At 37.4% G+C, this 13,803-nt stretch overlaps 1 protein-coding gene across 4 annotated transcripts in view; it reads left to right on the forward strand.

Moving 5' to 3' along the window:
- The window catches only part of LOC126236669 (dehydrogenase/reductase SDR family member 12-like), a 91,371-nt gene that overhangs the window by 43,984 nt on the left and 33,584 nt on the right, over positions 1-13,803 (forward strand). For all 4 annotated transcript variants that reach the window (XM_049946151.1, XM_049946152.1, XM_049946150.1 and 1 more), the window contains exons 7-8: positions 1,800-1,935; positions 6,061-6,280. In XM_049946151.1, coding sequence (XP_049802108.1) covers positions 1,800-1,935; positions 6,061-6,280 — 356 coding nt within the window. The remainder of the gene's footprint in view (positions 1-1,799; positions 1,936-6,060; positions 6,281-13,803) is intronic.

A 13,803-nucleotide genomic window follows, 5' to 3' on the forward strand; every position in this document is an offset into this window, starting at 1 on the left:
GATCTAGTAAAGATTTAGGCAGGAACAGAGGATGTGCTGGAGGAATGGTTCCCACCGGCTTGTTTCAGAGGAGTTGGTACTGTGGGGAAAAGGGGGCAGCAGGAGCATCACATGTATATAAAATTATCTGTTGTTTGCAGCCAGTGGCTGGGGAGTAGAACGTGCAGTTAACCACAGTTTGGCGGTAGTTATTACAGTGTGAATAGGCAGCTAAATATCATACCCACAATAATTGTAGTGTAGTTTGTAAATATGATGTGGCTGCTTTCACGAGTGACCATACCCTTGAGTGGAAATAAATTACCTGCGACTGGACTGTTTTAGGATGTGGTTAGTACATTTATGGGGCCAGTTTTGCATCTGGAGGAATTATCTGTGGAATGCAGGATAGGAAGCAAGAGTATAAAAGGGGTGAACTTAGAATACTGTGAAGTTCAGGTGGGTGACAGAATACTATTTTCGGAGCTGAAGGTTTCCTTTTGGGTAGGACAGTTTCATTTACCACTATTGATACCATGTCCAGTAGCATCAAGGCTGTACAGGGTGGGAAATGGGCATACATTGTCCTTATAGGACAAGATCATGAAGATATCAGAGTGAATTGTAACCGAACAAGATTCTACATGACTCTTTGGAAGGGTGAGGGAGTGTTTGTCACATTAGTCTGAAGAGTATTTCACCCTATGATATCCACATATCTATTGTCAAACAAGTTAATGCGCAGCTGAGAGAATGACTTAGGAGAAGAAAGCTGCTCACAAATGCATTTACCCTCATTTAATTGCATTGTACATTTCTGGGCTTCATTGCAATAGGTTTGGTAAGAATCTGCTAGCACTCCTAATTTCCAGAAAACAAAAATTATCTATGGTCAAAGCAGTATCTACCTACTGCCAGGTATTTCAAATGTCCTTTATTGCAGTAAAGAAATCGGAAAGATAGAATTGCAGAGTATGCACATATAATTGAAACAGAAAATCAAATCAAAAATGCTGCAATGTTGACACAGCCGTGTACATAAAAACAACACTTATGTAGCATATTCCAGTAAAATATATGGATCCGTTAAATAAACTTCTAGTATCAGTACAAGAACATGAAAGGAGAAATAGTGAATTATCTGATTAGTTGTGCTAATCGGAACATCACTTCCCTTAAATCACTGCAGGCAAATGCTGGACTGGTTCCTCTGAATAGATGTGGACATTTCACTATGCGATCTTTCTTCCAACATAATTACAGCTCCTCCTCTAATAAATACATTGTCTATAGGATGCAAAGCTCTTTCTAATATTCCTTCCTTCTTTTTGACAGTGTCTCCTAATAGTGAATCTGGAAATGTCCAAACTTAAAAATACTGACAATGTGAAAGTCGGTACTGATAAAACTTTGTATCATCCAGCAATATGAGTGTTAGTATTATTTTGTAGAATTAACCAATGCTGCACACAGTTTTGAAGTTGCAATACAGGTGACTGACTGTCTAGTTCTTTGAAAGCTCTCTCTCTTTATATACCTTATATCATCACACAAGACACAATCAATTGCAACTGTGTTCACTGTTTTGTTGTTTGCATAGTCCATTCTCATTTGGGTTTATTGATAATTTTCTTTTCATTTGGTGATTTCTTCTTAATGCTGAAGTTTCCCTAAATACAAATCACGAACTATTTGATTAATTAATTGGAAGCTGTATGGTAGTTTTGGTGCACAGTAGATTGATTCTTATTTAACTGAGTTATGTTCATGTGTTTGATATACTTTTCTTATATTTCAATTAATTACTTCATTTGTACAAGGACTGAAAAATCAAGAGTTGTTACTGTGTCTTCTGGAGGCCTGTTGGTACAGAAACTGAACCCTGATGATCTTCAGTTTGAAAAGATGTCACCTTTTGATGGAACTATGGCATATGCACAGAACAAAAGACAACAGGTAATGTAATAAGTTCTGTTTCAAGATAGTCTGCATTCTTCTCCTACATATATAAAATAGAGTACATTGTTCCTAAATGACTATGTATGCATGTGAATACATTAATGAAATGGAGAAAGACAACACTGTGTACCTTGTACTGTGTAACCCAGGTTTTCATATTTCCATGTTGATGTAGCTTCTCAGTAATAATACTGGGAACCTTAATCATAATTATTTGTACCTCACTGTCTTGCATTGTAGAAGTGATGGGTTTAAGCTGTTGTCCCATCAGCACATATCATAATAATGCCCCAATACCTACTACTAAACATTATAAATGTATTTCATCATCACAGAAGCTTGAAAGTGGGGCAGGCCCTCAAAAAAAATGTCATGTCACACTTCAGACATGGAGTCAGTCTGGCATGAACATTGGGGATGTTAATGTAGAGGGAGTTGGCATCCAGTAACTTGACCAGGCACAGGATGGTAAAGGAACAAGGACTGTGTTATTCCATTGTGGATTTTCCCTTATTTGAAAGCACAGTAATGTAACTAAAGAGGTGAAAAAATAAAAACTGAGATTTAATTGTTTCTATTTAATGAAGAATGGCTTGGAGAACCATAAACTGTATAAAAAAATATGTAAACAGAACAAAAATGGTCAGTCTAGTATCAGTTTTTTTATATATAGCTTTATCTCTTGTTTTTAGATATATTTTTCCCACGTGGAATGTTTCCCTCTACTATATTCATTTTATCTCTTATTTGTTTGTTTGGTATTTTTTTCTCCCTTTCGTTCAGAGCTAGAGCAAAAAAGTAAAGGAATGGTGTAAGAACCTCTGATTTAGACTCTAAGGAAGTGATAAAAAGTTCTTGGAAAAGATTTATGTTTAATTAGAGTATAGCAGTACTGCTACACTTTTACCGAGTTTGCTGGGCATTGGTAACAAGTTTTTAAGAATCTTACAAAAATGGGAAATTGTACTGCTGAGCAGAAACTGATCTGTAGATCTATAGATGCTGTGATCAAACATCACTGGAATGTGTAATGTGTCTTACTACATTACAAGAATTCTGAAATGGTTTGTTTGCCGTAATAAATGACTTATAAAAGACTTCATCAGATTCATTCAAATCGAAATTTCACACTAAATAAATACACAAAAAGGAAGATAAATTATTACTGTCATACTGTAATTTACTTATAATAAGATAAGATTGTATCCACTATTTACTTTAATTCATTTGAGCATTGATAATACTGCCGCTGCCTGTGCCCATTAAGATTGTGTCACCTTTTTCCATTTTATATTGTTCATCTGCAATGAGCAAATAGTTTTCACACAGATGTGTTACTATATTATTTATTTGTACAGAATTGTAAAGATGTTTGGAATAATGTGTAGTAAGTATCCAATTAATGCAATTAGCCAGTTAATTCTTTTTCATTTCCCATGATATAATGAGATTTTATTGCACAAGCACTTCTGAAAAATAGCATTAATTTTTGAATAACTGTGATGGTTGTTATATGATTTTGTGCAGAAAGTGAAAGTTTAGGTGATATTAGGGAAAATGAGACTGCAGTGACAGAATATTGTTGTACCACAGTTCAAGTTACATAGCTTGAAACAAAACTGTAACCAAAAAGATTTTGGGCCATATTAGACATGGAAAAAGTGAATAGATAAGAGAGTTGAGAGACTATCTTAAACAGTTTTACATTTGTTAGTATTCATTGTAAGAGCCACAATAGAGTGTAAAAAAGTCTCTTCAAAATTGGGGACTCTGTGGCCTGGAAAGATGTCAGAATTGTCATGAAGAACTACAGAAACACTTAAGTTGATTGCTATATAGTTAATATTAATAAGATGAAAACCAGTAGGATCTGTAGTAACTTCGGTTGACACATTTCAATCCAGCCACCTACTGCACAGCAGAGTGCCATAGGTTGCCACCTTCTCAAGGTGCCTGTTACTTAATTGCATCACATCATGCATGCAGCAGCTGTTTCGGTATCAGTTGGCACTACATTACGCAGTTACAATACTACTATCACCAGCACTAGCTTGCCTTCACAAGCCACATGACATTATCAAATTTCCGTGCTATTTGTTTGCCAGACAGCTTTAGAGGAAGCTGTCCAGCCACTCGCTAGTCAATCATCAGGAGTTAACAGCTGCAGTTCACTGGCCAGGAGCTGCCCACACAAGTGGTCCCACAATCACAATTCCATTCATTGGAGCATAGTACACATTAGTCAAAACCTACAGCCTCACATACAGCATCCAAATTACTGAGTCTTAGAGTGTTTCAACCATGTACTTTACCTGCGTGTGGACGTTTCTGGGGTATGTCAGTGCTATCCGATTTAGGACAGACAGTGTCCTTACCTCAGTGGCTATGTCAGCATAACAGTGTGGCTTGTATTTTCAAGAAACTGTCATTGGGTTTTTATACCAACCCTTATCAGATCAAGACAATCTTTAGTGGTATTACCTCAGAAGCTGCTTTCTGTTGTTTAATGAAGTTCTATTGTTGTTCTGGCTACCTGGCCACATCTATTCGTTGTAGCATGCACCTCCCATGATGGGATGCAGTAGGCTCTAAGGACTGTGTTGGTTGTTCAAATTAGTTTAAACCACTGGGGAAAAAATATTTCCCTGAGGACTAGGATGAAAGTATCTGTATATAAAATGAAAAAGCGAAACTAGGGCTTTAAACTTTCTTTCATAGCGGAAGTGTTGAAAATCATTAATATAATGTTAATGGTTTATATTTTATGGAATATAGACAATGGTATGAATATAGTTAACCACTGACCATAGAAATGGTGTGTTGTACACAGCGCGCATAGGATAAGCAGTGATCTCTGCTGGAGTGTGTTGTTGGTAAATGAAAGAGGCATGGGACGGATGTGAGGGAGGAACAGCAGTGCTGTGAGCTAGGAAAAACAGTCACAATTGCAGAACACGAAGGAAAAACAGTCACAATTGTGGAACATGAAGGTATATACAAGGGGAGTGACTGGCTCCTATCCAGGAGACAAGGACCAAGATAGGGGTCCACTGAGAGAGATGTTAAGAAAATAGTACATTGGGTGGGGGATGGGGTGGGGGGGTAGGAGATGGAAGATAAAGAGTGAGTGAAATAGGGTAGTGAGCAGTAAATATGATAGTATGAATATAGAAGGGTGAAACATGACTGGTGCCAAAGGCAGATGACGACAGGAGACAGCAGAAACATAGATAAGAAGGTTGCAGGAATCACAATTCTCCTTTTATAGCACACAATAATCAGTACTCCACAGCTCCAACATTTTTCAATGATAAAATTATCAGAAAACTATAAAAATAATTTCCAGTTAATTACGTCAGGCAGGTAAAGTTGTTCATGATATTAATGAGCATTCTTCTTCGTCTCCTTCATCTTTTTCTTGTGCCTTTGTCCTGCATCAGCAGAAGATTGAAATGGTTATAAACAGATTTGGTATGATTATTTTAAGGGGTGGCTGGATGCCCTCCTGTTGCCACCCCATCACTTCCCTTGGAGCGGAACATGTGCTCCTCAACTGTGTGCATATAGTGTTATTCTAGTGAAAGTGGATGAAAGTTGTCTTAATGTTTGTGAATGTGTTACTGAGATGGGACTTGGGTGCCAGCCCAGTATGCACCTAGTGGGATGCAGCGAACTGCCTAAAAACCACGTCCAAGCTGGTGGACACACCGACTCTCATTTTTAATTCACTGGGTGGTTTCAGTTGCGGGCCAGCGTACTTCTCTGCCTTGGAGGCAGCACTTGAACATTCACAGCTGTATGGCCAGGTTTTAGTAAACAGGATTGTGTGCATATAATATTGTGTCGTAACTGGCCACACTGACTTTACTTGGGTTTCATGATGCACTTTGCTTTATTTTTTATGAATTAAGTTCCACATCTTGCAATTTTCTATTATGCTCTTTTATTACAAGGCCCTAGAATGCAAAATAAATTTGTATTAATTTTAGTGATTTCAGACATAAACTACATCTTTTTGAGGCTTATGATATTGTTGTACATAGTTTACATGTCATTGTTTTCAGTGCACTGAAGATGTGTTAGAGGCTCTTGATTCTGACAATAATCTTTATTTATGTAAAGGTTGTGATGACTGAGTACTTTGCCCGTGAAAATCCAGAAGTATTTTTTGCAACAATGCATCCAGGATGGGCTGATACACCTGCTGTTCGTTCTTCAATGCCCGATTTTTACAACAAGATGAAAGACCGTTTGCGTACTGCAGAGCAAGGTGCTGACACTGTAGTTTGGTTGGCAATTTCTGAAGCAGCCATTAAACATCCAAGTGGACTATTCTTCCAAGGTACTATGGAAAGGAGGCTATTACTCTATTTTATTCTCTCTTTTTATTGACGTTAATGAATGTCAAATATCTTAAAGTTGTAGATACACCCTAATATTTTAAAATCTTTCATATATCTAGGCCACTCTTTCTACTATTTCCAGAATCTCGTTATACATTTCAGTATTCCGTCATTTTCGAAGACTGTAAAATACAACACAAAACTGGTATCCAAACATATGAAAATATATTATATTTCACCATAGCACTTCGTGTGGTGTTCTGGCGTACCAGTCTTGTATCTCGTCAACACTCTGTCACGAGACAAGTGTAAACTGCTACCAAGGGACAAATTGGAAACAAAGTGGACTAAACAGCTTGGCAGCACTGGATGCATAGTACATGCTTCATTTGTTTGTTTAGAACCACAGTTTCATTGTTACAGGTTATAAAACCATTTCATCAGTAAACAATTCATGGAAATCGCTTAACAAAATTTTACAAAAAGGTATTTCCTTAAAAAACAATGTGTACCACGTCTTTTTACATGGTCGAAAATAATACAGTGGAAGAGCTCGCTGAGTGATGCTAGCGTACATGAGGCCAACTGTCTGTCAAAGAATTTTTGAAAACTTGCAGCATATAAATTATTCGTATCAGTAAAAGATCATAAACAACATTTTATAAGAATTCACAAAGTCTAGAAATACCAGTTGCGGCATGTGGCCCTCACTCATGAAGAACCGGTGGCGCCCATGTATTGTTGTTTCCACCAGTGGGAGCAAATGCATAAGGACTATACAGGAAACTAAACAATGTGAGAAGGTGCAACTTGGAACCCCGTACATCAGTTCCATCAAAAGTATATGGCAACTATTCCAGTTTGCCTTATCTAATTAAAACTGCTTAACTGCCAAACATGAGTTGAACTAAAGCACAATAAAAAATACAATGATGTAAAAGCCACTGCATTATTATTGCTAATGGTACATTAGCAATTATGCTACATTATATAATTTGTTCCCTTTCAGTTACATTACATGTCACAGTTTTTGTCTAGAGATAGAAATAGGTATAACTAACTATAAGCTGAGTCTGTACATATGACAGTTAATAAAAATTAATAAAATAAAACTAAAGTGTTTAGTATGAGGTGGGAAGGGAATAGGTATAGCATTGGCACACTTAAAATAATGTACATAAGATCTTCTATGGTTCTATGACCATATAATTGTTTTCTGTGAATGACAAGCATTGTAAAATGTCATGAAGCATTTGAAGAGGGAAGGGGGGGGGGGGGGGGGCGTGAAGGGGTAAACAAGACTAGTCTTGACATACTGAAAAATAACACGAATGTGTTTTAACTGTAAATAATACAATGCGAAAGTGTTGTGGAACAGCTATAGCAGCACTTTTGTGGAAAGTTTTCAATGTATGCTATGCAGCATAAAGTGCTAAGTAACAATTTACAAATACTCTATTGGCCTATGACCAATATGAGCAAATGATGCTAAATGTGTAGTGAATAACTAAACTTTTAGTTATCTTGTGTAAAAATCAAAACAAAAGAGGGAGCCACACAAAGGTGCACAGCCTTGAGTTTAAATACAGAATGGTAGAGCATTTATCACAAAACGAATACTGTGTAGCAGAGAACTGTAGTATGACGCCATCTACCAAGGTCCTAGGATGGCAGCAGAACTATAAGTGCTCTTAAATAGACTGAAAAACCAGTTCTTGGTGAAATCTATTTGTTCATTTAGCATTTGTGATGAAAATTTTGCTTTACTCTGAAAAATCTCCAGTTCCTCAAGCACATTTTATAGCAGCACCTTAGTGGCTTTGTGCTGAATTTTAAGATTAGCCTGAATTTTGCCTAATGTGTGGTTGTTTTGTGAAAGATGCCTTTTTATACAGCCTTTATTGCTATTGTGTCTATGCTCTCTAAAATGTCTTTTGAAGGACCTACCAGTCTATCATGCATTAAATTTTTCACAATCACTGGACTTAATTCTGTAAACTCCTGTGCCCACATACTTGTCACACCTGTCCTCAATCACCACTAATACTATTCTTTTTGATATAAATGCTGTACAATTCTGTATTTTACCCCAAGGCTGTACACCTTTGTGTGGCTTCCTCATGTATTTTGCTTTTTACACAGTATAAGTAAAAGTTTAATTATTCACTACACATATAGCGTAATTTGCTCATATTTGTTATTGGCCGATAGAGGATTCCTAAGTTGTTACTCGGTCCCAGGTTCGATCCCGGCTGGGTATGGACGTTTGTGTTATCATCATCATCATCATCATCATCATTTGTGACAGTGGCTAGATTGGACAGTGCAAAAAAAATGAACTGTGTAAAAAAATTAGGACTTTGTACTGCCGCTGATAACTGCGCAGTTGAGCGCACAAACCAATCATCATCATCCGCAGTTCAAACCTATAGCTTACGATGGTGCCCCTTAGGGAAATAGCAGCAAGGAAAAGGAAAGGACACCAGGTATACTCATTGTATATGCCTGGGGGCCTCATTCAACGTGTTGAAGAAGCTATTTCGGCAACCATTGAGGGAACAGGGTGCAGCCAACTGCAGATTGTGGTGCACGTTGAAATGAACGGTGCTTGTCGTCTGGGCTCAGAGGTCATTCCAGCGCTTGGCACAGGAGGTTGAGAGGACCAGCCTTGCATGTGGGATTTCAACGGAGCTCACAATTTGCAACATTGTCCCCACAACAGATCGTGGCCTTTGGTTCTGAGTTGAGTGAAAGAACTGAACCAGAGACTTTGAAGGTTTTGTGGCAAGCTAGGCTGTGACTTCCTGGACGTGTGCCATAGGGTTGAGAACTATAGAGTTCACCTAAATAGGTCAAGTGTGCACTACACATCAGAGGCTGCTACTCAGGTAGCTGACTGTGTGGGATGCACACAAGGCTTTTGTTTGATTACGTGACTCTCCATCCAGTCCAGATAACAATAGTGTAATGTAGGAAACCCAGAATTATCAGTGAAAGATTGAAAGAAACGCCTCCCACAGGTGAGAGTATTAAAATCCTAATAGTAAACAGCTGAAGTGTTTGCAACTAAGTGCCAGAGTTTGAAGCACTCATGAAAAGCAGTGAAGCTCACATAATACCAGGTACAGAAAGCTGGTTGAAACCTGAAACTGGTAGCAGTGAGATTTTTTGGGAAAAATTTAAGTGAATATGGAAAGGACAGGCAAATGAGAAAAGGAGGTGGTGTATTTGTTGCACTAGACGAGAAACTCAGATCAACCGAAGTAAAAATTGAAGCTGCATGTGAGATTGTTTGTCTGAGACTCAGTATCAGGGGTGGGCATAAAATGATACTTCGATCCTTCCATCGCTCAATAGACTCATATTCTGATTCAACCGGAAACATTACAGAAAATTCAGTTAACTTGTACGTAAGTTCCCCAGTCATAGAGTAATCATCAGTGGAGGCTTCAATCATCCAACAATTAATTGGGAAAATTACAGTTTTGTTAGTGGTGGGCATAAGATGTCCTGTAAAACTTTGCGAAATGCCTTCTATGAAAACTTCCTCTAACAGATAGTTAGGAACGTCGCTCATGATGAAAATATATTGGATACAATGGCAACAGATAGACAGGATCTCTTTGAGGATGTCCACATCGAAACTGCTATCAGTGACCATGACACGATTGAGGCGAATGATTACCAAAATACAAAAAGACAATGAAAACAAGTAGAAAGATCCATATGTTCAGCAAACTAGATAAAGAATCAGTAGTGTCATAACTCATTGAGAAACTGAACTTTAAACAGGACATGAGCATTGAGACGAACTCCTACCTCAGTTTTAAAAGAATAGTTGATCACACACTGGATAGATACGTACACAGTAGAACAGCTGATAATGAGAGGGAATCTCATAGTATACAGTCACTGCAAATCAACTTCTACAGAAACAGAGATTACTAAATAATAGGTCTAACAAAGCGGAGTGATGTAGATAGAGAGATGCTGAATGAAACACATTTTGCTGTCAAAAGAGCAATGGGTGATGCCTTCAGTGACTACTGCAGTAGAATATTGTCAAGTGATCTTTTGCAGAGCCCACAGAAATTATGGTCTTATGTAAAGGCTGTTAGTAGCATGAAAGTTAGTGTCCAGCCCCTTGTGGATGAGAAAGGAACTGAAATTGAGGGTAGCAAAGCAAAAGCTGGAATGCTTAAGTCAGTTTTCAGGTGTTCCTTTACAAAGGAAAATGCAAGAGCGTTGCCCCAGATTAATCCTCGTACCACTGAAAAGATGAATGGAATAAGTATTATTGTCAGTGGTGTTGAGTAACTCTGAAATCGTTAAAATTGAACAAAGCTCTAGGACCTGATGGAATCCCTGTCAGATTCTATACTCAATTTGTAGCTAGCTAACCCCTCTTCCAACTATAATCTATTGTAGATCCCTATAACAGAAAACTGTGCCCATTTCTTGGAAAAAGGCACAGATCACACATGTCTACAAGAAGGTTGGTAGAAGTGATCCACAAAACTACCATCCAATATTCTTGACTTTGATTTGTTGTAGAATCTTGGAACATATTCTGGGCTCAAACATAATGAGGTATCTTGAACAGAATGACCTCCTTAGCACCAGTCAGCATGGATTTAGAAAACATTGAGTGTGTGGAAACCCAACTTGCACTTTTCTCACATGACATACTGCAAGCTTTGAATCAAGGGAGCCAGGTAGATGTAGTATTTCTTGATTTCCGAAAAGCATTTGACTCAGTACCATGCCTCCGCTTATTGTCAAAAATACAATCATATGGGGTATCAAGTGAAATTTGTGACTGGCTTGAGGACTTTTTGGTAGGGAGCAGGAAGCATGTTATCTTGGATGGACAGTCATAAGGTATAGAAATAATTTTGGATGTGCCTCAGAGAAGCGTATTGGGACCCTTGCTGTTCATATTATATATTAATGACCTTGCAGAAAATATCAATAGTGAAATTGGGCTTTTTGCAGATGTTGCAGTTATTTATAATGAAGTAATATCTGAAAGAAGCTGTAAAAGTATTCAGTCAGATCTTAATAAGATTTCAACGGGCTGCAGTGATTGGCAATTTGCTCTAAATGTTCAGGAATCTAAAATTTTATAGTTCATGAAATGAAAAATGTAGTATCGTATGACTATACAATCATTGAGTCACTGTTGGAATTGTGCAACTCATACAAATACCTGGGTGTAACACTTTGTGGGGATATGAAATGGAATGATCACTTAAGTTCAGTCATGGGTAAAGCAGGTGGTAGACTTTGGTTTATTGGCAGAATACTGGGGAAGTGCAATCAATCTACAAAGGAGATTGCTTACCAAATCACTCATGCGACCAGTTCTAAAGTATTTGTCAAGCGTGTGGGACCCTTTCCAGATAGGACTAACGGGGATATTGTACATATGCAGAGAAGGGCAGCACAAATGGTAACATGTTTGTTTAATTTGTGGGAGAGTGTTACAAAGATTTTAAAGGAACTGAACTGGGAGACTCTTTAAAAATAGACGTGAACCATCCCGACGAAGTCTATTAACAAAGCTTCGAGAACTGGCTTTAAATGATTACTCTAGGGATATACCAAAACCCCCTATGTATCATTCACATAGGGATCCTGATGATAAGGTTAGAATAACAACTGCATGCTTAGAGGCTTTCAAACAATTATACTATCCGTGCTCTATATTTGGAGCAGGAAGAAACCCTAATAACTAGTACAATGGGATGTACCCATTGCCATGCACCTCATGGAGGTTTCCGGAGTATAGATGTTGATGTAGAAAAGCAGTATTATACCTGTTCCAGAACGCTTTTGCATTATTTTGTTTAAAGTTGTCATTTTATAAAAACTTTTGTTGTAATAGGCTTACATGAACAGTTTTAAAGAATTTTTCAATATGTCAAAGATAGATTAATCTTGTTACCCCTTGACCGCTGCTCCACCCCCCCTCCCCCCACCCCTCCAACCCACCTTATAAATGCTTCATGGTATTTTACAATGCTTATCATTTACAGAAAACAATTTTACAATCATAGAACCACAGAAGATCTTATGTATGTTATTTTAAGTGTGCCGATTCTAATCCTATTCTTTTCCTACCTCGTACTAACCACTTTAATTTTTACTTTATTAATTTTTATCAGTTGTAATACGTACTGTTACAGCTTATGGTTTGTTATTTAATTATACCTGTTTCTGTAAGAGTTATCTTTCATCCCTAGAAAAAAGTGTTACATGTAACGTTAGTGAAAGGGAACAAGTTCTGCAACATAGCACAATTGCCAACGTACCATCAGTAGTAATAAAGCACTGGCTTTTACATCACTGTATTTTTTATAGTACTTTAATTCAGCTGACTTTTGGCAGTTAAGCAGTTTTAATTAGATAAGGCAAGCTGGCATGGTTGCCATATACTATAGACGGTACTGATGTATGGGGTTCCAAGATTACACCTTCCCAAATTGTTTGTTTCCTGTAAAGCTGTAAAGCACATGTACATTTGGTCCCATTGGTGGAAATGGCAAAGCATGGGCGCCACCTGTTCTTTGTGAGTGAGTGCTGCATGCTTCAAGTGGTGTTTCTAGATTTTATAAATTCTTACAAAATGTTCTTTATGAACTTTTACTGATGCTGCTAATTTATATGCTGCAAGTTGTCAAAAATTCTTTGAGAGACTGTTGGCCTTGTCTACCCTAGCACCACTCCACAAGCTCTTCCAATGTATTGTTTTCAACCACTTAAAAGATGTGTTATACTTTGTTTTGTAAGGAAATACCTCTTTGTAAAACACTGTAGAGTGATTTCCATGAAATGTTTGCTGATGAGATTGTTTTATAAGATGTAACAATGTAAATGTAGTTGTAAACAAACAAATCAAGCATGTACTATGTTGCCAATTTGTCTCATGGTAGCAGTTTGTGCTTGTCTCGTGACTGAGAATGTTGATGAGATACAATGTATCCGGTGAACAATATTAAATGACTGAGATAAGACTGGAAAGCTAGAACACCATATTCTACTCAAAATACTACTACTATAATCTCTGGTGAAATGTGACACATTTTCATATCTTTGGATATAAGTTTTGTGTTATATTTTATAGCCTTTGAAAATGACAGAACGTCAAAATGTGTAAGACTATATTGGAAATAGTAAAAAATGTGGTCAGACATGTGAAAGTTATTGTAGAGTAAAGTGATGGAAGATTGACAACAAAGTATTTAATAAAATCAGAAATATTATGAAAACGATAGACTGCTGCTCACTGTAAAGATGACACATTCAGTCACAGACATGCACATCATCTCATCTTGATGATGGATAGCAGTCTATCCTTTCCATAATATTGTGGATATTCCAACCTAGACTCTCCATTTTTAAGAAACTTATTTGGAACCAAAGAATACACCCATTCATTTGAATTTTTTCACTAGAAATGCACAGTGTTAAGTCTGTGGAGAACATTTACATGAAGCAGGATGAATCGCTACCCAAACTT

Source organism: Schistocerca nitens, chromosome 2 (assembly GCF_023898315.1).
Source record: "Schistocerca nitens isolate TAMUIC-IGC-003100 chromosome 2, iqSchNite1.1, whole genome shotgun sequence".
NCBI classification, from domain to species: Eukaryota; Metazoa; Arthropoda; class Insecta; order Orthoptera; family Acrididae; genus Schistocerca; species Schistocerca nitens.